This window comes from Molossus molossus, unplaced genomic scaffold, assembly GCF_014108415.1.
Source record: "Molossus molossus isolate mMolMol1 unplaced genomic scaffold, mMolMol1.p scaffold_m16_p_8, whole genome shotgun sequence".
NCBI classification, from domain to species: Eukaryota; Metazoa; Chordata; class Mammalia; order Chiroptera; family Molossidae; genus Molossus; species Molossus molossus.
The window spans coordinates 78067290-78094651 of record NW_023425402.1 but is presented as its reverse complement, the minus strand read 5'-3'; the positions used below and the strand labels follow the sequence as shown (position 1 = coordinate 78094651).

At 34.2% G+C, this 27362-nt stretch overlaps 1 protein-coding gene across 1 annotated transcript in view; it reads left to right on the top strand.

The window, feature by feature from the left end:
- LOC118621540 (triadin-like) overlaps nt 1-27362 on the top strand; it is a 93403-nt gene that overhangs the window by 40562 nt on the left and 25479 nt on the right. Inside the window, 2 exon segments of the mRNA XM_036248856.1 lie at nt 7096-7260; nt 8323-8355. Coding sequence (XP_036104749.1) covers nt 7096-7260; nt 8323-8355 — 198 coding nt within the window.

Genomic DNA, 27362 nt, shown 5'->3' with positions numbered 1-27362 from the left:
GAAATTCCTTACAACTTCTTTGCTTTATTTATAAAGAGACAACTTTTTCTCTAAGCAATGCATATAAATAGGATTTCTAAAGAAATAACCACAAATTTAGGCATTTAGTGGACGTTTTGATTTCCCTCTAGGTCAGAATGTACAAGAAAAAAAAAATTGTAGTAACTCTTGGCTCTACCTGCCTAAGAACGAGGGTCATAATTTATTAGCATTCTCATTCACATGAAGGAAAAAAAGTTATTATATGGCTGTAGCAGGTGGTCTCAAAACACATTTGGTAATTTTTGCATGCATCCCTCAAAACATACTTATTTCAAAACAATTTTGTCAGAATTAGATAAGCTAATCTATGTAAAACATACGTGCCTGGCACATAGGAGGCACTCATTAAATGTAACTAGAATTTGAATCTTATTACCAGGAAGTAAGATCAGTAATTTGAGAAGAGAGCCAGCAAGGGCATGATGGTAGGAAGCATCAATTTCTTATGAAAGTCTAGCAGACATCTCCTGATGTGCCTTTTAAATAGATTTTCTAATGAGGTGTGCCATTTATCTACTGCTCTTGGAAATTAATTTCCCTGATTTTTTTTCCCTGGCACTTAGCCCAGTTAAGCAGGTGCACTGTTTGTCAGACTAAGTTTAGAGGAGTAAAATGATTCAGGTAAGTCCCAAAGTCAATCAGAATGTATGAATTTAACATTTAATAGTTATGTATATTTATATGGATGTGTGTCTGTGTGTGTATAGATATATCTGTGTGACTGTATATACATGAATATGTTATTACATTTCAGGAAACTTGAGACACTAAATGCACCATTTTAGACTTGATTAGTTCTCGTGTATATTGAGTTTTCAAGTATGGTTGACGTTTTGTGTGCTTCTTATTCTGATTCAAGTCTTATCTCGTATTCCACATTTTCTGTTCAATGTTCCAGGACTGTTTGGTCCTCTTGGTCACTAAACCTAAAAGGATGCATTTCATTATAAGCAATTCCAATCTGCTTATAAATATCTCAAGGAAGCAGCAGGTTCTATAGTCCAATGATTCCCAGACCTTAATCAAATTTGTTGATTCTTCATGAAATGAGAGGGGAAAAAAAAGAACAATCTATTTATTTTAAAGAAATATTATTCTATTGTTCCTGCATTTTTGGTCTTAAAGTAAAACAAATATTCTTTCTGTCACAACTTTTAAATGCCATTGTTATTATTATCATTATTTTACAAAATAAAAAGTTGATAATTCTGTGTTAGACCTTAGGACTTTGTTGGTTGTCAATTCAAGGTAAAAAAAAATCTAAAAGTATGATAGCAATGCTCTACATCACTCTTTTAAACTTTAGCAAATGAGACCTTATACTGAAATTTATATTTGTCCTTAGAGATGGATACAATTATAAATCATATCCTATGTTAATGCTCACTTTTTGGTAGACCAGCTGTTGCACATCTTCCAGTACTATGCTTACATTCATTTGGTCCAAAAAACCTTTTCTGAACTTTCAGTGAAAATCAAGTCACTCTATCATAATTCCTCATTATGTATTTTTTACTCTTTACGCCTAGCACTTATTCCAAGTTGTATATATGTAATTGAGTCTGATTATTTATTTAATGTCTCTCTTTACTGATCTTCTAGGTTTGTAAAAAGAATAGCTTTGTCTATTTCATTTACTTGATTTTTTCCTAGTGCTTGTAAGTGTTTAACACCCAGTAGAAGCTCAATAAATAGTTGACTAAATATCAAAATGCAAAAAAAAAAAAAAAAATGAATGCATAAATAACTAAATAAAAGAAAGGGTGGTAGAAACTTTTTGCACTCTGAATGTCGAGTAATGAGCATAGTATTTTTTTTTAATCCTCAACTGAAGATATTTTTCCATTTATCTCGAGATAGAGTAGAAGGGAGGGAGGGAGAAAGAGAGAAAGAGAGAGAGAAAAACATCAATGTGAGAGAGACACATCGACTGATTGCATCCTGCATGACCCCGACAGGGCCGCGGACAAACCTCAACCGAGGTATGTGCCCTTGGACAGAATGGAACCCAAGACTCTTTAGTCCATGGGCCCACTCTCTAAACACTGAGGCAAACCATCCAGGGCAATAGCATTTCTTTATAAATTATTAGTTTATGATGATATTGATAGTGTTAGAATTTACATTTATAATACTTTGGAGATGACTGAGACCCCTGTTTTGCCATCCCATGAACTGGCTCAGACGGATGCAGATGGGTAAATCCAGAGACCCTTTCTCTTTGTTGCTCTTTCATTATACAAGGAAAGTGTGAGTCATGAGGGCAGCCTTATAGCTGGGGGGTAACTTATTTGAGAGTGGATACCATGCAGTCAGAATTGAGATGCCGAATACCTAAGTGGATACTGGAAGCGACAGTTGTATTGTAGTTGGAGATTCTAAGAGAAGACAAGATCATATACTGGGCCTGATATGCCAGCCCTGGCTAGCAAACTTGGAAGAACCTCTGGATTATTCTAGATTCAAAGACAATATTGCTTGTTTCTCCACATTGACATTTATTAATTACCAGGAACTGTGTTATGTGATTTATATGTATGCTCTTATACAGTACTCACAACACTTGAGATATTATCACTCTTATTGTCATTTTAAAGTTCAGCAAATGGAAGTACAGAGTACTTTGAAAATTTTTTCCCATTATATAATACTGTTTGGGTATCTTATACAGTGGAATATGAGAAGGCTGACTATAGGGATAACTGGCAGGAAGAGTTGAGGCTGTGATTTAGAAAAGTGACTCTGGAAAAGCAAACGACTCATTAAATTTTATAAACATGGAAAAGTTAATTTTCTGAACATCACAAGCTATTAGGTGGAGGAAGCACCAGGACTAGCCAGAGGTGTGTAAAGAACTCACCTTGGGTGTCAAATTTAAGAGTGTCTAGAAAATTCAGTAATTAAAATGAATAGTATTTTAATGCAAAATTCACAAGTTCAAAATTAATGCAAAAATTGGTGATGACAAAATATGAAAATTTTAAATAAAGACAGGATCATTTTGACCAATATTTGCTTTTGTTTCTGGCTCCAGTATGGGCTGATACAGCACAAGGTGGGAGCCTTAAATGTGAATGCTGTCAGTCTGAGCTCAGAACCCATGTTTATAACCATTGTTCACTGATGTTTCCCAGGAAAGATAAAGAGGAGTCAAATACAACTTAGAGAACCTAAGACTGGTGGTCAAAGATAATGGTGCATCCATGGAATTCATTCTTCAGGAGGAAAGCAGAAAAAAATGACTAATTTAATTTCCCTAGTATGTTTAGAAACTTAAAATCTGTACAGTTTGGCTTCAAAGACAGAGAACAAATAAAAATCTGATTTAACTTCAAACTTCTTCTTGCCTTTTTGGCACTCTTTTATGAGTGACAAGAATCCAATTACAGATCTCAAGGAGTCTAACGCAGTTTCCCCTGCATCTGGTGGTATATATTTCCGTAAGAAATAGAAGATACAATTAAGAGTACTTGAACACTGAGAAACATTTTTTATCTCATATAATAGAAGTGCTGGGAGCAGGTGATTATTGCAAGATTGGGTAATTCAATGCCTCAGCAATGTCATGGACTCAAGTTCTTTCATTTTTAACCTTCGCTTTTCTCGGTAAGCCAGCTAAGTCTGCATGGGTGTAAGGTGGCTTACAGCAGCTCCAGGTTCTCTGATACCATGCAACAAACTTCTTATTCCCCCTCTTAGCAGCAAGAAATCCCCTCCCAGAATCTCAAACCCAACATCTTATTTTAGGACCAATTGTAAATTTATGTTTTTGTTTGTTTGATAGCAGTATAACGTAATTGCTTAAAGTCATGTTCTGGAGGGTACAAAAATCAGACTGCATCATTTACTAGCTGTATAACCTTAGGCACATTATTTAATTCTCTGTGTCTCAGTGTTTTTATATTCAAAGTAGAGATAAAATAATATAGTTACCACATTGGATTATTAAAAGGAAAAAGTGAGTTAATGTATGTAATTTCTTAGAATGTTATCCTGCAGGTAATATGCACTTTATAAGTGTTAGCTACTATTATTTTTATGATGATGCTTACTGTGATATATGTAATTTAACTCATGGAAACAGGAGAAGTAAGAAAGTACAGTTATCTGAGTATTCTAAAATAGGAAGGTATTAATAGAAGATTTAGTTGCACTGTATATTATTCTCTTTGAGATAATGTGGATGTGATGTCTGAGGGAAGAAATAAGAATTGACTTGAAGATTGCTGTCTTATTTAAGATATATATCTATCTCTATATCTATCGTCTGTGTCTGTGTCTGTATCTATATCTATATCTATATCTATATCTATATCTATATCTATATCTCTATCATCTTTTAAAGTTGTCCACATGGCTAAAAATCAGAAGCTGATCTCAAGCCAGCAACATTGACTTTATGAAGGTAGTCTGATTTGGCTATTTTAGAATGAGGCAAAATACATATCTACAGAGTTTATATAATGCATATAAGTATAAGGATAATTAAACAGATGTCTATTTTGTTGGATTTTATTGTTATGTTCCTCAGTGAACACTTAGAAAGAAAGGGAATGGTGAAATGGTCTCAATATATTCAGATAATAAAAACACCATTTGCAGTATTCTTCCATTAGATATAAAATATTCTAGTGCTAAAATGTCTTTAATGATGTCAGTACAATCCAGTTCCTTACATATAATTCTTTTAATAGCCTCAATTGCAATTATAAAATCCACTCATTTCCTTTCTCTAAGGTTTAATCTAACCATTCAAACTATCATATCTTGCTCACATGAAACTCTCCAGAATGTAGTAAAATAAAGACCAAAGAGTAAAGTTACAATGACACTGAATCCTGGAGATATGTTTCCCTGAGACCAGCATTTTATAACTTGTCTTTCTTGGATGGATGTGAATCTTTTGAAATAGAACATAAAATTAAAATTTCCCCAGAAATCTTTCTCTTATCATTTCCACCTTCTCTGTGGGATCTTACCCATCAGCACAAAAATGGAGTATTTCTTTCTTCTTTCCTAAACAGTATCAACAACAGAAAACCCTCTATGAGTAATCCTCCTTCAACCATTTCTGAAACTGTCATTTACTTCACAGTAAAATATACTCACTGCCTCTAAATTCTTCCCGTTTGGTCTTGAATGCATTCCACTGAAACTTCCATTTGAGAATACCAATGACATCCTCATCATTAAAGCTAAAAGTCATTCTCACTTGACCTATCAGTTAAATTTGCTCATTTGTCAGTGATCATTCTATCTTCCTCAAAACAATTTCTTCACTTGATATCTATCTAGTACATCTAGTGCATTACATTCTCTTTTTTTAAATCTGTGTTTCTCTCTCTCTCTCTCCTTTTAACAATCCATTGCTGGTTCTTCCCCATCTCTGACTTAATCCTATCTTCTAAATGTTGGAAAGTTCCTGGATCTACTCTCTTGTTGATCACTTTCAGTGTCATGACTTTGAATACTTTCTGTTCTCTATCAAACCCTCAAGTTTCTATCTTCAGTAAGAACTTCTCCTTTATAGATCATAGTGAGCTATACACTATGATACATTGCCACATAGATGTGTAAAAGGCAACTCAAGTTTGACAAGTCTAAAACTCAACTACTTATATACACTCCCCCAAATCCCTGCTTCTCTCCAATTAAGTAAATGGCATTTCCACTGTTCTGATTTTTTCATACCAAAACCTTCACACTATCCTGTATCCCTCTCATTCTCTCACATCCCATAACCAAACTGTAAGTTTAGGTTATTAATTCTATCTTTTAGATACATTCAAATCTGGCCACATCTCACCATATACACTGTTAAAATCCTGATAGAAATTGCTGTAATTTTTCTTCTATATTACTTTATGTGGCTGCTTTCTGATCTTCCTATTTCCAACCTGGCATTCTTTCAATACTCAACACAGCAAATGACATTACATAAGTCAAATCACTTCATTCCTCTTTCAATGACTTCCTATCACAATCAGAGTAAAAGACTAATTTTGGAGTACTTAACCTTTAGATAATATAATATGTGGGTATAATTCTAGACTCTTCAGATATCAAAGAGAAAAGAATCTCTGAAAGCTAATGTAGTTTTTTGAATTAAGGAAAATATAAATCCAAAATTTAATTACAGATTAATAAAAAATCAGGTGCAATTTATGTTATGTTTCTAGAAAGATCACCTTTTCATCAAATCTAAAAGGCTGTTTTTACTCCTTCAAAGACATTTTCTTATAATTTGAATGAGAAGAACAACATTTTGGAAATACTTAAAATGTTTAATTGCTTGCCTTTTTTTATTATTTAATCTCTCATTCTGTAAACACTTTATATCTCTTAGGAGAAAAAAAAGGAAATATTTATGCACTTCATTTCCTTTTCTAATTCTATGCATTAACATTATTAGAGATTCAAAACTTAATTTTTAGGTACTGGGATATCTCACAAGGATAAACCAGTTGAGGCTAGCTGGGGCTGAACATGATCACTACCTTGACAACTCCATATTTTTCCTGCTATGTTACAAATTATAATAAATGGACTTAACAGTTTTATTTTAGTCACAGCTAGTTTAGTCAGCTTGGTACTTACTGTTTATCTGAAAATGTACAGGTCCATCTTCACCATGATGTTTTCCAGTATAATATGGACCAACCATTATTTCTCTGTTCCTGACCATCCATAACTTAGAGTTTATATTGTAATTTGAATAACACAAGTATACATTGTTTTAATTTATTTCTAATTTCTCCCATGTTGAATTCTTATTTAGATAAAAAACTTCTGAAGAGCATTTTCATTCTTGGTTACACCATAGTAATTTGGACCACAGTTATTCAATAATTTTTCTTTTTAATTGAATATACATGTATACTATGACAAAATATAATTTATATTTCTAAGCAAAAAAAAAAAAATAGCCAAGAGATATTTAAATTTATAAAATTGACATATTCATTTAGTCAAAAGAACAAATCAGGAAAAACAGCTTTTCTTAGATTTTTTTGGAATTATTATAAACTTTTCTTCTTTTAAAATTACTTTTAGCAAGCTCTATTTCCAAGATTGGCTCAGATCCTCTAAAATTTGTACATCATGCTGTGGAGGAAACCACGGACTGGGTCTATGGCTTCTTTTCTTTGTTGTCTGACATCATCTCCTCTGACGGTGATGAAGAAGATGATGATGATGGGGATGAAGACACTGATAAAGGTACAAAGAGCATAGAAACATATCTAACTGCTAGGACCATTATTAGATATCCAGTACAGTGGTTTTCTTAAGTTTAAGCACAAATGAGAGCTTGGGTCAGTCTAAACCAAAATTAATGTATTTCTGAGTACTCATAGAGAATCAACAGTATGCCAAACTCACTAAATTGGTGGTCTCACTTGGCTTTCACCTTGTAGCTTATCTGCCATTATGGCAAAGATGTCAATATTAAATACTACCATTAGAGTAGCATTATAGTAGAGGGTCTTATTATGTGCTACTACAAACCCACAATAGAAACATTTATATGTTTATTTGGGGAAAAGTAATAGATATTTTTCAAGTTTATCCTTAGAAAAGTTGAAATAACAGTAAAACTAAATATACATATAAATGTTTTATACATAAAAGTCACATTCATAGTCAAATAATAGAAAGCAATCTCATTAAAATCAAAATCAAAATAAATTTATTGAACCAAATGGGGGTTCAGAATGCAAGGACACATTCTAAATGTCACAACAATTATGCAAATGTTACAACAAATATATATTAATGAATAAAAAAAAATAAACTCAAATTACACATAAACTGCTATTGAGTAGACATGAAAAGTAAAAGCATTTTGATTCTGTTTTTCAGTGACATTTTTAGGCACAACCTTATTCATCAGACATAATTTATTCAGCCTTGACTACCAGGAAAGCTCTTATTATTTTATTTCTTTATATGATTTTGTCTGAATTTATAATTGTTTGGCCCCAATGAGAGTTGGAGAAGAACAATAGAGAACTGAAATTAACATGATATGCAAACTATAATGTATAATTTGGACCACTGACAATTTTATTGAACACATAAAAGTAAAACTATGTCTAATAAATGTACATAAACAAAGTTTATATTTAAAAAAGTGGAATTTGGGAAACAAAGTAATATAATGACTATTGTAAAAATTAATAGATGTTTTTAAGAATAAAAAAAAGAAAATGGGAAAATAGAGTAACAATATTATGCTATGATAAAAGTTTTCCTAATTTACTGTTTTTTGTCTTGGTTTAGGAGAAATAGAAGAACCTCCCTTGAAAAAAAAAGGTTGGTTTCTTTGGGTTGTTTTTTTTTTCACCTTTGAAACAAAAATCTCTATGGTAATAATCTTTAGCATGACTCAAATATACTTTACTTGAGTTTTAGCCTTAATTTATTTTTAATATAAATTATTTATTTCATTACTAGATCAAGTTTTATAGTTAGGAAAAGACATACTCAATTCTTTCCAGTGAAACTGATCCCACTGTTTTTCAGTTGATTGTTTAATTGATGCTTTCTTCCATAGATGTGTGAATTCATCTACACACAGATCAATGGGAATTGGAATTGCGGGAATGAGGAATGAATTCTGTAGCTTTGGAAATGGCCAAAGAAGATGATGCCCATGATCTTTATTCTCATCATGGCCAGATTTATTGATTCTATTTTTTTCTTATTTTCTTATTCAATTGTTTATTTATTTATTTTATTTTGAGGTAGTAACTATGAGACATGGTGGCTGAGATAGTGTGGAGGATACTATCTTGGAGGCACAAGCATATTCAGTCAGTATGTATCATGTATGATCCTGTAGGACAGTTACCTGGGTGTGGTTGGATGTGGTGTAGAGGATTCTTTGCAGGAATAGCTGAGGTCCTTCACCACTGAATGGGATGTTCACAAATTCAAAACATGGGCACAATAAGGCTAGAAAAAAGTGGTATAGCTATGGGGTAAGAGCCTCAGAAGGACAGAGCTTTTTATAGGAGAGATAGGACTTAGGTCTGCAAGGGGAGCAAGAGATACCATCCTGAGGTACATTTAGTGTGATTAAGAAAATGCCAACAAATAAGCCAGACTTGACACTATTACAATGTTTTAATTATTGCTGCACATGTTTAGCAGCAATATCTTGGATATATTTATTCTAGAGGAGATCTTGCTGGCTTCTGTTGTTATCTTCCTAGAACAACAATCGACGCAACAGGGGGATCCAAATTTGGAGCTTCAGCCTTGCTTGAGCAGATGATGATCACCTCACTATTTGGGGTAAAATTTTCTTAGTGCATATTAATTTGAAAAATATGAATTTGTTCAACCACAGAGAGCTAAGCCAGTGGAACATGACTGAGACAAAGTCACCCAAAATAAAAGTGTTCATGAAGCTATGAAGGGGAGAAAAATCGGGTTTCCTGACTCACAAATCCAGGATGAGAACCCAAGAACTCAAAATCTACTAGCCATCAGATCAAGGCTTAAAGATTCTAGATTATTGTATTAATATTTTGAGATCAGAAACATAGTCGTTTTATATCTGATCTCCAATGAATAGTGAATGGAACATAGACAAAGTTTAAGCTAATCAGTTACTAGTCATTATCTGGAAATAACAGCTTGTGCATATTTGTATTCCAACTAGAAGAGAAAAAACAAATCAATAATATTTTCTTACTTGCATTTATAAATTAAATTCTACAAAAATATTATATTATCCATAATTCAGTATCTAACATTTAATAAAGAATCTGTTCTTTTCTTTTGACTTGAATTTCCCTTGGGTTATTTTAAAATTAAGTTTCATGTAATGATCAACATAAATTGCACATTCCCACAAAGTTATTTAATTATTTTCTCTTTTGTTATTGCCTTGATTCTTCAAATCAACAGAAAAATTATAAATAATTATTTAGGATACTTAAAAATGTCAGTAATGCTTAATAGTGAAAATACTCTAAGTGATATATGTGTTTAAAACCATATATACTAATATATTCCTGAAGGACTACTAGGAGGAGAATTGTTTTGAAAATCACCTGAATATATTTTCTTAGTAATATTATACACAAAGTTACATGTTAAAATGGACATTTAAGGAAACATATTATGTCCCCTATTTTGGATACAAAAGCTATGGAATTATAAATATTATATTTTATTATAATTATAATTTTTATTTGTACATTTTTGTTAACTCATGGAGGCAATGAGAGTTTTAAATAAATATGTAATATTTTACAAAACATTTCTAATACTTATTCTGCATTTAAATGCATATTTTAATATTAAGAAAAAGATGTTATGAATTTATCCCAATTTTTTATGAGTATTTTACATTTTTGTATTTAAAATTTTGAAAAAAGTTTCATTTTTGTAATCTAGAATGATAGTTTCTAAAAACATTTAATCTTTATTTGTCTAAATTATTCTTCATTGTCTTCATTAATACTCTTTCTTTTCAGAAATGTTGAATAATATTTAGCTATGTTATACTGCCTCTGTTATCAGACTGATGCATTGTTCATTCAGTTACCCTGTGTCTATATGAAGCATTTTATTTAAATCCACTTAAAGTGTTAGTTGAATTTGTATAGTTATTGCTACTTTCACCAAAATAAAAATTCAACCACATAGTTATTTATGGGTGAAGTTTGCAGTTCTAATTTGATGTGGAATAATGGAATAATCTCAGGGTTACAGGATTGATTATTAAATAGACTATCAATATGGATGAAATTTTTGAGTCTGCTCTTTCATGGCTTATGTTGTTATATATAAATACAGCTTTAAGGTACTAGATGTAGTACTTAGTATGTTTATATATTTTTTTGAATATTTATTTTTCAACTTGTCAAAATTTTAAAATATTAAATTCTATTACCAAATGCCCAAACACTTCATGATGAGGTTCCAAGTTTCTGAGCCATTATAAAATTTTATGTTTTTAGTATGTAACTATTTAACTTATAACTATAATAACCAAATACCATTTCGAATCCCATTTCCTGGAACAATGATGTGTGGTGTATGGTGGGTGGGCTTTGTATATCTGGAACAGTCTTGTTGAATAACATTAAAAAAATTTTTTTCTTTATTGATTTTAGAGAGAGAAGAAGGGAGAGGGAGAGAGAGATAGAAACATCAATGAGAGAGAACATCGATTGGCCGTCTCCTGCATGCTCCCCACCAGGGATTTGGCCCACAACCTGGGCATGTGCCCTGACTGGGAATCAGACTGGCAACCTGTTTGTATAGGTTAATGCTCAACTGCTGAGCCACACAGCCAGGCTGAATAGCATTCTTCATATGAGTGTACACATCATGAATATATGAACACCACACTTTTTGAGAGGTACACAATGCAGAAACTGTTAAAACTATCAAATTACATTTGTACGCTTTTCTAAAATTGATCTACCTGAGAACATATCCAAATTTGTAATAACACTACTTCTACTTTACAAAATAAAGAAATGTCCTTCACCCATCCCTCAACTGCTGGAATGCCAATGAGAAACACCACTGGGCCTTGCTGTCCTGTCCTGCTTACATCTGCTAAAGAAGCATGGTGCTGGTATGCAGTTTAGTGTCACAATGGGAAGTCCTGAAGTCAAACATATGGTAGAGTAGGGTGATCAGAGCAATGACAAGTTTCATTTGATGACTTTGCCTTGTATTTAGCTGAATAATGTGAAAGAGTACATTGTTCTTGAGGAAGAAACCCATTAGAACAAAGCAAAAAGAGTGTCAATAGGGAATAGAAACTAAAAGCTAAAAATGACTTTAAAATGTTTTCAAGAAGCTATTCTTTTTGTTATTCTCAATACTTACTCCTAAGAAGTATTTTTTGGCTTGAAAACAAGAACTTTGCAACAACTGAAGCAGTATAGGTTAGTGACATTGATTCTTTTAAATATAACTGGAATATTTTCTGAGACAACCAAACTTTTCAAGATGAAATGAATAAAGCCGTAGATGCCACATTTCTGTGATTCATTTCAGATTCAATTTGTATGATTAAAAATTGAGTTTAAAAACTATATAATGCAATTATATTATGAAATATTTAATTTAATTGTAGTCAAACCTCATTATATTTCATTTAATATAAAAAGTTTAGTTTTTGGAACCTCATATTGACAAAAATTAAATTATATACTATTTGTAGAACCAATTTAGCAAATACACACACACACACACACACACACACAGTACATTATATACCATTTATTCATTTAGCCACTAATACAAGAAGTATTTAAAGCTTTGCTGATCTTATAAAGAGATACATTTCTAAAAATTTTACTTTTCAGGTTTAATAAGTTTATATAAAAATTTGTAAGATTTTTATAATCACAAGATATGAAGGAAAATTTAAAATCTCAACATATACACATTGTTTTTCTAGAAAAGTATGATGGTCTAATTGAGAAAAAAAGATAAAAATATATATTTTTTGAATAAAATTTTATGAGAGAAGGGTAATGAAAATATTAATTAAAAGAGATAGGGAAAGATGTAAAATGTTCACATGTTAAAAAGCAGCTTGTTGATAAGTGTATATTTTAAATCAATAATAAAGAGTCTCAAAATATAGTCAATCTGATTTTTAAATCAATATAACTTTTAAAAAATATAGAATTTTATTTTTAAATGTCAATTTTTATAATAAACCATAAATTATTTACAGTTTTTTAAGTTACAATAAAAATTTTAGATGTTATCTTCAAATTATGGAAGGAAATGCAGTTTTTCAAAATAATTAAAGGAAATGTCAAAGGAAAAATATGAAGTGGCTGTAATAAAAAGTAACATTTTCTTTTCTGGATAACCCTAGGATTCTGAGTGAGAACAAAGCATGGAGGCCCAAGATCACACTATAGTCAACAGTGTAAATACATAGATAATCATTATTTTTTATTTTTTTATTATTTTTTTTTAATCCTCATCCGAGGACATTTTTCCATTTTTGTACAGAGTGGGAGGGAGAGAGAGGAAGAGAGAGAGAGGGAAACATTGATGTGAAAGGGACACATCGAGTGGCTGCCACCCGCACGACCAACCAGGGCCGGGGACAAACTGCAACCGAGGTACATGCCCTCAGCGGGAATCGAACCCGGGTCTCTCCGGACCGCAGGCGGACGCTCTAACCGCTGAGCCAAACCGGCCAGGGCGATAATCATTATTTTGGAACACTGACATGTTTTATCCCTTTCACAAATGTGTGTTTCAATAAATAGTTTCTCTGTGCCAAGCAATTTATAAGTCTTTGCTTACAACATCCCCAAAGGCTGATGATGTAAGTTTGTTGAATACGTTAGTAAATAAATGACTGTAATAAAGTTTTTATGTGGTATTGCTAATAAAGTTAATTATTTCTTACTAATATCAGGATCAATGTAATGGGATTCTATAGACAAAATAACTGCAAATAAATAACAGAGTACCTTATTTAGTATAATGTACTGAAAAGAACATATTTACGAGTTTGATAAATAAATGAGCAATTGATGTAGTAAATGAGATAAAATAATTTGGACATTTCATATTTGATAATGGTGAGGAAAAGTCTCTATATGAAATAATTATATACAAACTAAACTGAATGAGGATGAATTGCAAATACATAAATTCTATTTTTCAGGAAAATATTTTTAATTATCATAATCATTCATAAATACTTAAAGCCAAAGTTAAAACCAGAGTCACCTTTCCACACACACACTCACAGAGAGAGAGAGAGGAGAGAGAGAGAGAGAATCCAATATTCTTAAAGCAAGTTAAATGTCTATTCAGTATTAGCATCTTAATCTTTTTCTATTTATTTTTCAAGTAATGTATTGGTTTCTCATAAAGTTAATATGATTTTTCTTTCAAATTTCTATAGTAATATTTAAGTGATGCTGGCTTTTCAGTTTAGGTACACATTCTCAGAATGTGTAAGTTTTTAGTGAGTATATGGCTTTTTAATTACTTTTGTACCAACATTTACAGGTGGAGCATAATGGATATATTTATATCATTTTTACAATTTATTCTTAAACTTCAGTCTATAATAAGTCTGTATAAAAAATTATTATAGCATTTATGTCCTTTGAAATGTGTAATTGTAGAAGAAAATAATAGTCTTCTAACAAGAAATTAATTTCATAATGTTGTTTCCTTATATTTATTTTTAAAGTTAAGGAAAAATAGTTTTAGTCATTCAGAAGTTTGCACAGTGTTTTGGGAGGGAAAAATGGTCTTCAATTAGGGGTTATAATATCCTAGTGTGTTAAATCATCTTTTGCCTTAGAGGAAAGACCTAGAGACCCCTCTGCATTATATTGAAATTCTTTGCTTCCTAACTACTTGTTCTTTGAAATAAGAAACTGTCATTAAGTTTGAACAGGACCAAATACGAAGACTAGTATTTCTGTAAGATTGTACCTGACGCATGTCAATGCAGAGAAAGAGTCTCTTCTCTACTTAGAGCAAAACAAATTACATCCTCCTTATAGTTATGTTTTTAAATTGCCCTAAACCTTCTAAGGTCAAAAAGATCCCCGTAAATTTAGACTCAGTTCTTGCACTGTGTATTTTTCTCACTTTATTGAAATCCACAATAGCTCTATGCAGTCAGGGTGAATAAGGAAGAGCCAGGAAATTTGAGCATCATAAATATTCAAGACTTTAGGATTAGGCCATTGAGAAGATTGCACCGAGTCATCGAGAGTAAGATGAATGGACAAGTTCCCGTGCCCGATATTTCATTGCATCTATCTTTGCTGGCAGCTTCAGTGGCTTATACCAGGCTGAACATTAAATGTCCAAAAAAATATGGTGAGAAAAGGAGGAAAAATGGAAAGGTGACTAAACTTGTTAAAATTCATAACCTCACAATAGTGGTTACTAGGTAGGTCCTAGTAAAATTGTTAAGAAGATACATTTATTTTTGGACCTCTCTAAATAAGTCTATATCAGAACTCAGCTTCATAACTGCAGTGTTGTATATAGCCCTCAGGCTGCACCAGTAATTCAGTGCTTTATCCTCTGCTTGTCTTTCTCAATATTGATCAGATCGATGGTGATAGGGTAACAAAGCCAAGAGAGAATAGGCAGTGAGGGTTTGGAGGTGGGCGTCAGAATGAAAAAGGCTGAAGAGGCAGAGGTAAAGGGAAATACGGTGAATGATCCAGAGATGAACTTTCCAAGTAGTTGCAGCTGTAGTGAATTCTGGGTCTATTTGTTCAGGCAACTTTAGTACCAAGTGCTACTAAAGAGAGCTTGTCTCCATCAAGAACCAGGATGATGCAAATAATAGTGGGTAAAACCAGAGCCTTAAAGAATAGGCCAAAGAAAGCAAGAGATCAGATTTTGGCCCCAACCTCATGGGGAATAACAAGGCTCTCTGAGACAACTCAACTCAGGCCCAACCATTTTAAGTTGTTCTTTTTAGAGCAAGAATAATCACAGTGCTGTTACATTCTCACCTGTAAGTAAAATTGGATACGTATTTGAGATGTGCATGAATGGAAAGCTGTTAAGCGGAATGTGTTGCAGTCTCTTTCTCTCTAGCTGTGTATGTTTCCTTTCTCAAAATCAAGAGAAACTAAGGTGCTGGTTGAATGTAGATGGCTTAACATATTCCTTATTCCATATTATGTATTTTCGCTTAGAAAAGCTTGCTGAAAAATACATTTACAAAAAGCAAAACAAAACTTACCAGTGGTTCTCAATTCTGTGCATCAGTTTCAAATATATCCTAATTATTATTATTATTATTATTTTATCCTCACCAGAGGGCATTTTTCCATTTTTTCTTCAGATAGAGTGGGAAGGGGAGAGAGAGAGAGAGAGAGAGAGAGAGAGAGAGAGAGAGAAAGAGAGAGAGAGAGAAAGAGAGAGAGAGAGAGAAATATCGACATGAAAGGGACACATCAAGTGGTTGCCACCCACACGACCCAACCAGGGCCGGGGACAAACTTCAACCGAGGTACATGCCCTAAGCAGGAACCGAACCCGGGTCTCTCTGGACCACAGGCCGATGCTCTAACCGCTGAGCCAAAGCAGCCAGGGCCTAATTAGAATTATTTTGTTCACAAAAGACAAAAATAAATTTTAAAATGGTGTAGTGGAGAAGATACTTTATTAGTTCAAGTGACTGAAAGTGAAAAGAGTAAAACTGGCTTCAGAGATGTCTAGATACAGGTTTTGTTATAAAGTCATTAGTAAATGCTTTCTCTTTTCCTGACCTTGCTTTGTTTATCTGCTTCACTTGCTTAATTGTCAGGCAGGATATCCTCTCAGTGACAATTATGATCACCAGAAGCTTGAGGCCAATATATTTTTCATTTTAGCAACTCAGGAGAGAAGGTTATGCTCTTTCCCAAGTATTTCAGCAAAACCAAGGTCTCTGGCTCTCCTTGAATTGTATCACAACTCAAAGCGTGCTCCATGGAATAGCCACATTAGCATCTTTTGAGAGTGATTTAGACATGCAGAACCAGGCTCCTTTTAGACCAATTGAATCAGAATCTGCATGTTAAGAAGATCCCCAAGCGACTCATGTGCACATTAAAATTTGAGAAACATCAGTCTAGACAGTCGTTCTGACTGTGGGTCTAAAACCACCTGAGAGCTTATTTGAATCGAAGAGCTCTAAAAGTTCCTCACCACGAGAACTTGCAGTGATTGATGAAGTTTGGACTGCAGCTCAGGAATAGATTTTAAAATCTCCTCAGATGATTCTGATATGCAGCCATATTGATCTTGTTTAGTAGATCATCCAATAGGAAGCCCAACTACGGACACTGTCAAAACCTCCTCCGAATCTGTGAACTCCACTAGTGATTGTCCAAAAGGTATTATTTGTAATAATTTGCACCTCTGTTTTATAAACACGTGGGAAATAACATCTCATTTTATAATTGTGAAAATAAAATTCAAAAGAATGGATTAACCTGAGATGACTAACTTAATGGTAAAAATAAAATTGAGTAGGTATCATCTTATACTCGTTTTAAAATGTTTTTGGTAGGGGTCAATAGTGGGTAGTGTTGAGACTACTAATATGTTTTTGAAGAAGTTTCATTTATTTTATGTGATTTACTAGAGGATCAAGTCTCTGAAGTGTACGCCCACTGAATCACTAACACAAGGTGTTTTGAGAGGGAGAAAAAAAATTTCTCCTTATTTCCTTCAGTAACAATTGGTCAGTACTGTATTTTCCTCAATTTTTTTGTTTACCAATAGAAAAATTGTCAGAAAATCATGAAAAATACAAAGGTCTGCACATCATTTGGTATGTTTATCTAAAATAGTGAGAATTCAACAAACTATATCCCCTTAGTATTTCTTAATTAGACACTAAAAAGATAAAAAAAAGGTTTGCTTGTTTATTTATCATAATTAAACTTCTGTGTCCTACACAATTGGCAAAATCTTTCCAATAGAGATTATATGTTCAAATAAATAAATTATTTGAATTATTGATATTAAAATGAGAAAAAAATTAAGTGGGCATTTTATATTGTCTGGCATTTGTGAGACATATTTATAAAATATAATGATAAAAGGCATTCCTAGAAATTCAAAACCTTTGCCCGGCTGGCATGGCTCAGTGGATTGAGCATCATCCCATGGACTGAGAGGTCCCCATTTGATTCCATGTCAGGGCACATGCCCAGGTTGTGGGCTCAATCCCCAGTAGGGAGCATGCAGGAGACACCTGATGTTTCTCTCTCATTGATGTTTCTTTCTCTCCCTTCCTGTCTCTCTAAAAAAAAAAATCAATAAAAATATATTTAAAAAATAAGTAAAATGCATGTAATATAACAAAATAACTCAGAAAGACTTCACTACAAAATGAACTTATTCTTAAGAATCATTTAGCATAACTTAGTTTTACTAATTTTGGTCCCATTGGTTGCTGTTGGTAGCACTCTTTTTGTTTTTAGTACCCATGGCCTCTCTTCCCAAGTTACATGTAAAAGTTGAGCTCAGAGTCTTGGGAAAAATCTGTTGGTCCCTGATTGTTATTGGCACCCTAGGAGACAAAGAGCTTAGATGAACATATTTTGATAGAATTAAGTAGCCTAAAGATGATGAAGGAGAACCAAGCCAATAAAACAAATCTTCACATCTAATTTCGAGACATTTTAAAGATTGTGCCTATTGCAGCAATTTTTAACTTTTTTCATGTCATGGCACACATAAACCAATTACTAAAATTCTGCAGCACATCAAAAAATATATTCTATTTTTTGCTGATCTGACAAAGGCATGCTTTTTATCCATTCACACCAGATGGCTATTGTTGTGTAGGTTTTTGTCATTTTTTTTATTTGACAGTCTAAAGGAAAATAAGTCAGTGTCCCTGACTAAATAGTCAGGTATTGCAAGTTCTAAAAATTCTTGTACATGTTGGTGAAAATCTCTAGTCTATTGAGTAATTGTATGTTCCTGTGGAACATGCAACATTCACTATTAGACCAGAAAATTCCCCATTACACTTAATAGTTCTAATATGGACCACCAAGGGATCTTGGGCTTTGCAAGCCACAAAGCAATCTTTAAGCTTTACTGTTATTAAAAGACTTCTGATTCTAACAAGTTTTGGGTGATGAGACTTATACCTAAGGACATTGGACTCTAACCTAATTGCAAAGCTCACGTATTTGGAGGTAAATACTGATTGCTTTGATTTTCTTCTTTGTCCCTGTGTCCAAGATTGGATCATGTCTAAGTTAACTCTTTTTAAAGAGTGTCATGTTAAATGCAATTGTATGTTGCCATACATTGCTGTCCTTTTACAGAAAGTGGGAGGGGAGGGAAGGGTAGCGGAGGGAAGGCATTCACCTGTGTATGCAAATTATTAAATAACTAAAAGCTAGTATTAACATAATAAGAAATTTTATTTTTCTTGGATATGTGCTTAAAACCACAGGGCAATAAATTTCTACTTTGCTGATTTAAATCCTTTACTTTTAATTTGTGTTCTTATACAAATGGTTCTTAGCAGACAGCACCAATTGAGAGTAATTAATCAGGTATCATCTACTTATGAGAAAAATATCCTTCTGAAGTCTAAACTGGTAGCATGCTGTACTCAATTGGACAGGTGCCTGAATGGTCAACATTTCATGGCTGAAGTGTGAGGAGAGAGAACTGGCTCATTGTGTAGAAGCTTTACCAGATTCTTCAGACATCTGGTAGCCACAGATAGTGACACTAGTGATGGAATCCAATCCCCAAAGAAAATACAATGTGGCAATAAGACATTCAGAGAGACATTTAATTATTCTTAAGTTTGAATAATCAGAAATGAACTTTGTTTGCATTCTATGAGAAAATAATGTAGGTGTGTATGTGTCTTCACAAGGTTAGCTCTGCTTGTCTGCACTTGCCTCCATAGAAACACTAATGATCTTCAAGTGATCAGTTAAAAAAAATTAGTTGATGATATTCCTGCAAAAAATGCTCATATAAGTCATCATATTTCTGTGTATTCTAAGCTGTAGAGATTTGTGTGTGTGTGTTTTAATCTATAACCCCTACTTGCAAACCATCTGAGTGGATCTGCCCAGAACGTGGGACTGTCTTGGTTTGTGTTAGGCTGAATAAACAGTAAAAGCTCTGAAATACATTGACACTTTTTCAGTCTACTTCTCCTTTAGTTTCATTTATATTTGTTTTTCCTTAAGTAAAACTTATTATAAAAGTGTATCCAACATGCCATGATATACCTTCCACTTTAGGGTAAACTTCCTTCCATGTATTTGGGAAACAGTGGAGGGAATGCATTTCCCCTGCCTTTTTCTGCATGGTATTCATGCTCCCCATCTTTTGGAGACTTTTCTTTTATTTTAATTCTTACCTCCAGGACAGGCCCTGCTTATTTCAGTTCTAGTTACAGTCTGGAGCCCATTCCCCCTTGACGGGCTGCTGCTGCCTGCACAAGAGGTAACACTGAAGAGCTTCCAGGGGGCACCAGCTACCGCTCCGCCCTCTGTTCCCTCGCATACAAGCTTCCACTTGCCTTGCAGGAAACACTGGCATGGACCAACACAGCCTGTCCAGTCCCATAGAGCACGGCTCTGTCCAAACAGTGTATTTCCCCAGAATGAGATAGGCGAGGGGCCGAGACAGGATTTCCAGGCAGGATATCTTCACCGCCTACTCCTGCAGAGATTCTCAGGTCTGAGCCTCCTGTGCAACTTCTAGAATCTCTCTTTTATCCTTCTGAGTGGCCAACAGATGTCTGTGGAATACACACACACACACACACACACACTCCTCTGAAGGAAAAATATTAGCCTAAAGGACCATGTTAAGGTCTTCTCATTTCACAATGAATGTAGCATTTCATGTACCATTTTAATTTAACACTATTTCATCCCGCTTCTGTAATCAAATTCATCCTTGCATGAAGTAAGAAATCTTTGTTCAAGGTGACTGCCTTAGTATTTCCAAAGACCACTCACTCTCTCTTTGACAGCATACTGCTTTTTTTGGCCTGAGTTATACAAGGAGCCAATCTTTCCACAGACTTTATTGTTTGAAAAGGAGGAAGGAAGCAGGATCATATTGACAGGAGAAAATTCTGAGTTCAGTTTTTCAATTCAGTTGTAAAAGATTTAACCCTGTGTATAACTTTAGATTGTAAAAAGATTATTTGCCAACCCATAGGACTAGACTGGTGCTGTTCAATAGTTATAAATTTTGAACCACATATATAATTTTTAAAAATTTAGTAGCCACATTAAGGAAAGTAAAAAGAATAATAAAAATTAATTTTAACAACATATTTAATCCAGTCAGGACATCAGACCTCAACCAGAGAAGCAGAACCAGTTAGGAACTTTGCCAATATATTGTATAGTAAGAGATTTACTACAAGGAATTGGCCTATATGTCTGTGGGGACTGGCTAAGCAAGTCAGAAAGGGAAGATCATGGGAAATCTTGTGCCCAAAGCAGGGACCATAACTGTAGTCCACAAAGAATTTTTTTCCCTTTCCCTGAGAAGCCTCAGGTCTGTTTTCAAGGCCTTCCAGTGGAATCAGACAAACCCACTCAGATGATTCAGAATCATTTTCTTTTTTAACATCAATGGATTCAGGATTTTCATCACATCGCAGCAACTCTTAGATTAGTGTTTATTCGAATGATTTGGGATAGCAGTTTAGCCAAGTTGACACATCAATAAAGCCATCACCTCAATATATCTAATATAATAGTATTACACTCTGTAACTAATATAAAATTATTAATGACATATTTTATATTTTTCTTTATACTAAGTCTTCATAATCTAGTTTGTTCTTACACTTATATCACACCTTAATTTGACTAACCACAAATCAGGTCCTTAATATGCACAAGTGTCTAGTGGTTACTGCATTGGACAGTGTTAGTCTGAACACTGACAAACAGCAATTAGGTTGATTATCTTGCATCTTTAAAATGCTTCTAAAGAGCCTTGGCCAGTTTGGCTCAGCAGTTAAAGCATTGGCCTGCAGTCTAGAGAGACCCGGGTTCTGTTCCCGCTAAGGGCACGTACCTGGGTTGCAGTTTGTCCCTGACCCTGGTTGGTCATACGGGTGGCAGCCACTCGATGTGTCCCTTTCACATCGATGTTTCTCTCTCTCTCTCTTCCTCTCTCTCCCTCCCACTCTATCTGAGCAAAAAAAAAATGGAAAAATGTCCTTGAGTGAGGATAAAATAAAATAAAATGCTTCTAAAGATATAAAGTGTGTGTGTGTGTGTGCACGCAGGTAATAAGGTCTATTGCTAGCCTTTATGTGCCTAGAGTCTATAAGATGAAACTTTATTATGCCTTTGCAAACAGAATACATTTTTAAAAACACTGATCAAAAGTTTTCACACATGTAGTTCTACATGATAGATTACAAAGCAACACTATTTTTGTTATATAATTATAAAAATACTATAAAACCCAAAAGCAAAAGGCTAAGCAAAAGAAATATAATCCTGAGCCATTTGAACATGTTCTTGGGAATGATTTTGCTCTACAGGGGCACTTGGCAATGTCTAAAGACATTTTCATGATTATAACTAGGGATGAGACTATGATCATCTAATAGATAGAAGCCAGGGGTGCTGCTAAATACCGGGGAGTGCCCAGAATAGACCTACTGCACCCTAGTGATTCACTCAACCTAAGAAGTTAATGAGGCTAAAATGATAAACCTTGTTTTGAAGTAAGATTTGAAGACACATAAGAAAGAGCTTTAAAAAAAATAGTGAGAATCCAGCCAGCATGGCTCAGCGGATTGAGCATCCTCCCATGAACTGAGAGGTCTCAGTTTGATTCCCAGTCATTTCAGGCTGATCCCCAGTGCGAGGTGTGCAGAGTGGGCAGGGTGTGCAGGGTGTGCAGGAGGTAGCCATTCGATGTGTCTCTCTCACATCCATGTTTCTCTCTCTCTCTAAAAAAAATCAATAAAAACATATTTTAAAAAAATAGTGAGAGATCCAGGAAGAAGAAAGTTTCCTGTGCTCTGCGGAGTACTTACCTTGCACCTTGGTGAACTATATATATATATATATAATTTTTATTATTATTTTTTATTTTTATTTATTATTATTATATATTTTATTATTATATATATTAATTTTTATTAATTTGTTTTTGTTACAGATGCTTCTCCTTTTCCCCCCACTGATTCCCTCTCCCCCTCCCTCCCCGCCCTCTCCACAGCTTTGTTGTCCATGTCCATTGTTTATGCACGCATGCATATAAGTTCTGTGGTTTATCTCTCCCCCACCACCCCCTCTTCTGGGGATTGTCAGTCTGTACACCACTTCCACATCTCTGGGACTACCCCATTTCTCAGACTGTTATGTTCATTATAATCCACAAATAAGTGAGATCATATGATACTTGTCTTTCTCTGTTTGGCTTGTTTTGCTTAGGATGACACTTTCTAGGTTCCTCTAGGTCGTCTCAAAGGATAAGAGATCTTTCTTTCTTAAAGCTGCATAGTACTCCATTGTGTATATGTACCAATGCTTTTTTATCCATTCGTCTACTGATGGACATATGGGCTGTTTCCAGATCTTAGCTCTTGTAAATAGTGCTGCTACAAACATGGGGGTACAGATATTCTTTCTGATTGGTGTTTCAGACTTCTTAGGGAATATTCCTAGCAGTGGGATCACTGGGTCAAATGGAAGTTCAATTTTTAATTTTCTCAGGTAATACCATATTGTTTTCCATAGTAGCTGCACCAGTCTGCATTCCCACCAGCAGTGTACTAGAGTCCCTTTTTCTCCACACCCTCGCCAACACTTGTTGTTTGATGATTTGTTGATGGCAGCCATTCTGACAGGTGTGAAGTGATACCTCATTATTGTTTTAATTTGCATCTCTCTGATGATTAGTGATGTTGAGCATTTCTTCATATGTCTCTTGGCCATTTGTATGTCCTGTTTGGAGAGGTGTCTATTTGGTACCTCTGCCCATTTTTTAAGTGTTTTTTTTTTTTTTTTCCTTTTGTTGAGTTGTATGAGCTCTCTCTATATATTGGAAATTAAACCCTTATCTGATATATCATTGGAAATTATGCTCTCCCATACAGTGGGTTGCCTTTCCAATTTGATGATTGTATCTTTTGTTGTGCAGAAGCTTTTGAGTTGGATGTAGTCCCATATTTTTATTTTCTCCTTTGTTTTTGTTGCCTTAGGTGATGTATCAGTAAAAATTCTGCTGTGTATGATGTCTGAAATTTTGTTGCCTACAGTATCTTCTAGGATTTTTATGGATTCATGAGTCACATTTAAGTCTTTTATCCATTTTGAGTTTATTCTTGTGTAGGATGTAAGTTGATGGTCTAGTTTTATTTATTTTTTTTTGCATGTAGCTGTCCAATTTTCCCAACACCATTTATTAAAGAGGCTGTCTTTACTCCACTGTATGCTCTTGCCCCTTTGTCAAATATTAATTGAGCATATTGCCTAAGGTCCATTTCTGGGTTCTCCACTGGTCTATATGCCTGTTCTTGTGCCAGTATTAGGCTGTTTTGATTACTGTGGCTTTGTAGTATAACCTGAAATCTGGTAATGTAATCCCTCCTACTTTGTTCTTATTTTTCAAGATTGTGGTGGCTATTCAAGGTCTTTTTTGGTTCCATATGAACTTTTGAAGTATTTTTTCTAGTTCTGTGAAGTTATGTCATTGGTATTTTGATGGGGATTGCATTGAATCTATAGATTGCTTTGGGTAGTATGGACATTTTAATGATGTTAATTCTTCCAATCCGTGAACAAGGTATGTGTTTCCACTTTTTTATATCTTCTTCTATTTCTTTTATCAATGACCTGTAGTTTTCTACGAATAGGTCCTTTGGATTCTTTGGTTAAGTTTATTCCTAGGGATCTTAATTTTTTTGCGGCAATGATAATGGGATTGTTTTCTTGGTTTCTCTTTCTGTGAGTTCATCATTGGTGTATAAGAATGCCATTGATTTCTTAACGTTAATTTTGTATCCTGCTACTTTACCAAATTCATTTATTAAGTCTAATAAATTTGTAATGGAGTCTTTGGGGTTTTCTACCTATAGTATCATGTCATCTGCAAATAATGACAGTTTCACTTCCTCTTTTCCAATTTGGATCCCTTTTACTTTTTCTTCCTGTCTGATTGCTGTGGCTAAGACTTCCAGTGCTATATTAAATAAGAGTGATGAAAGTGGGCATCCTTTTCTTGTTCCTGTTCTTATGGGTAATGCTTTTAGTTTCTGCCCATTGAGTATGATATTGGCTGTAAGTCTTTCATATATGGCCTTTATTATGTTGAGATATGATCACTCCATTCACACATTACAGAGCGTTTTTATCAGAAATGGATGCTGGATTTTGTCGAAGGCTTTTTCGGCATCTATTGATATGATCATGTGGTTTTTATACTTCATTTTGTTCATGTGGTGTATCACATTTATTGATTTGCAAATATTGTACCAACCTTGCATCCCTGGGATCAATCCCACTTGGTCATGGTGAATAATTTTTTTGATGTGTTGCTGGATCCGATTTGCTATCATTTTGTTCTGGGTTTTGAAATCTATGTCCATCAGGGATATTGGCCTGTAGTTTTCTTTCTTTGTAATGTCTTTTTCTGATTTTGGATTTAGAATTATGCTGGCCTCATAAAATGAGTTTGGAAGTCTTCCTTCTTCTTGAATTTTTTGAAATAGTTTGAGGAGAATGAGTGTTAGTTCTTTTTTGTTTTTGTTTTTTAATCCTCACCAGAGGACATTTTTCAACACTTTGTTGAGATAGAGTGGGAGGAAGAGAGAGAGAGAGAAATCGATGTGAAAGGGACACATCGAGTGGCTGCCACCCACACGACCCAACCAGGGCCGGGGACAAACTGCAACCGAGGTACATGCCCTTAGCGGGAACCGAACCCGGGTCTCTCTGGACCACAGGCTGATGATCTAACCGCTGATCCAAACCGGCCAGGGCTAGTTCTTTTTTGAATGTTCGGTAAAACTCTCCCATGAAGCCATCCGGGCCTGGGCTTTTGTTTGCTGGGAAATTCTTGATTACATCTTCAATTTCTTCTGTTGATATTGGTCTGTTCAAGTTTTCTATCTCTTCCTGGTCCAGTTTTGGGACACTGTGTGTTTCTAGAAATTTGTCCATTTCACTTAGATTGTCGAATTTGTTGCCAAATAATTGTTCATAGTAGTTGTTAATGATCTTCTGTATTTCTGTGTTATCAGTTGTTACTCCTCCTCTTTGATTTCTGATTTGGTGTATCTGGGTTCTCTCTCTTTGTTTCTTGGTGAGTCAAGCTAAGGGTCCATCAATCTTGTTTATCTTTTCAAAAAAACAGCTCTTTGTTTCATTGATCCTTTGAATTGTTTTTTTGGTCTCTATGTCATTTATTTCTGCTGTTTTCTTTACTATTTCCTTCCTTCTACTTGCTCTGGGGCTTTCTTTTTGTTTGCTTTCTAGTTCTTTAAGTTGTGAGGTTAGGTAGTCTATTGGAGATTTTTCTTGCTTCTTGAGGTACGCCTGTAGTGCTATGAACTTCCCTCTCAGAACTGCTTTCGCTGTATCCCATAGGTTTTGTGTTGTTGTGTCTTCATTTTCATTGGATTCCAGGAAATTTTTGATTTCTTCCTTGATCTCCTCGGTGACCCATTCATTGTTTAATAACATGCTATTTAGCTTCCATGTGTTCAAATGTCTTTGCATGTTCTTGTTGCAGTTAATTTCTAGTTTCATGTCATTACGATCTGAGAGATGCGTGATATGATTTCAATCTTCTTGAGCTTGTAGAACTTTAGTTTGTGTCCTAACATGTGGTCTATCTTTGAGAATGTCCCATGTGCACTTGTGAAGAATGTGAATTCTGTAGTTTTGGGGTGTAATTCACTGTAGATATCTATTAAATCCATTTCGTCTAGTGCTTCATTTAGAGTCTCTGTTTCCTTGCTAATTTTTTTTGCCTAGAGGATCTATCCAGTGATGTCAGCGGGGTGTTGAAGTCCCCTGCTATGATTGTATTACTGTTGATTTCTCCTTTGAAGTCTTCCAGAAGATTTTTAATATATTTTGGTGCTCCTATATTGATTGCATATATGTTTATCAAGGTTATATCTTCCTGTTAGATAGATCCTTTCAATATTTTGTAGTGACCTTCTTTGTCTTTAGTTATGGTCTTCATTTTGAAATCTATTTTATCAGATATGAGTATTGCTACCCCAGCTTTTTTTTCCCTTTTCATTTGCCTGGAAGATATTTTTCTATCCCTTCACTTTCAACCTATGTGAGTCTTTTGTTGTGAGGTGGGTCTCTTGTAAACAACATATAGATAAGTCATGCTTTCTTATCCAATCAATTATTCTGTGTCTTTTTATCGGAGCATTCAATCCATTTACATTTAAGGTGATTATTGATATATATTTATTTATTGCTATTTTTGTTTAGTGTGATTATATTTTTCTTCCTATTTCTTCTACTAATTGCAGCAGTCCTTTTAGCATATCTTGCAGTGCTGGTTTGGTGCTAATATATTCCCTTAGCCTTTTTTTTTTGGTCTGGAAAGCTCTTTATTTGACCTTCCATTTTGAATGATAGCTTTGCTGGGTAGAGTAGTCTTGAATTCAGATCCTTGTTTTTCATGACCTTGATTACCTCATGCTTTTCCCTTCTGGCCTGTAGTGTTTCTGTTGAGAAGTCAGCTGAGAGCTTAAGTCACTTTTTAGAAGTAGTAATCATATTTGTAAACTCTAATCTCAAATTTACTTCTATCCAAATTAACTGCAAATTCAGAATTAACTT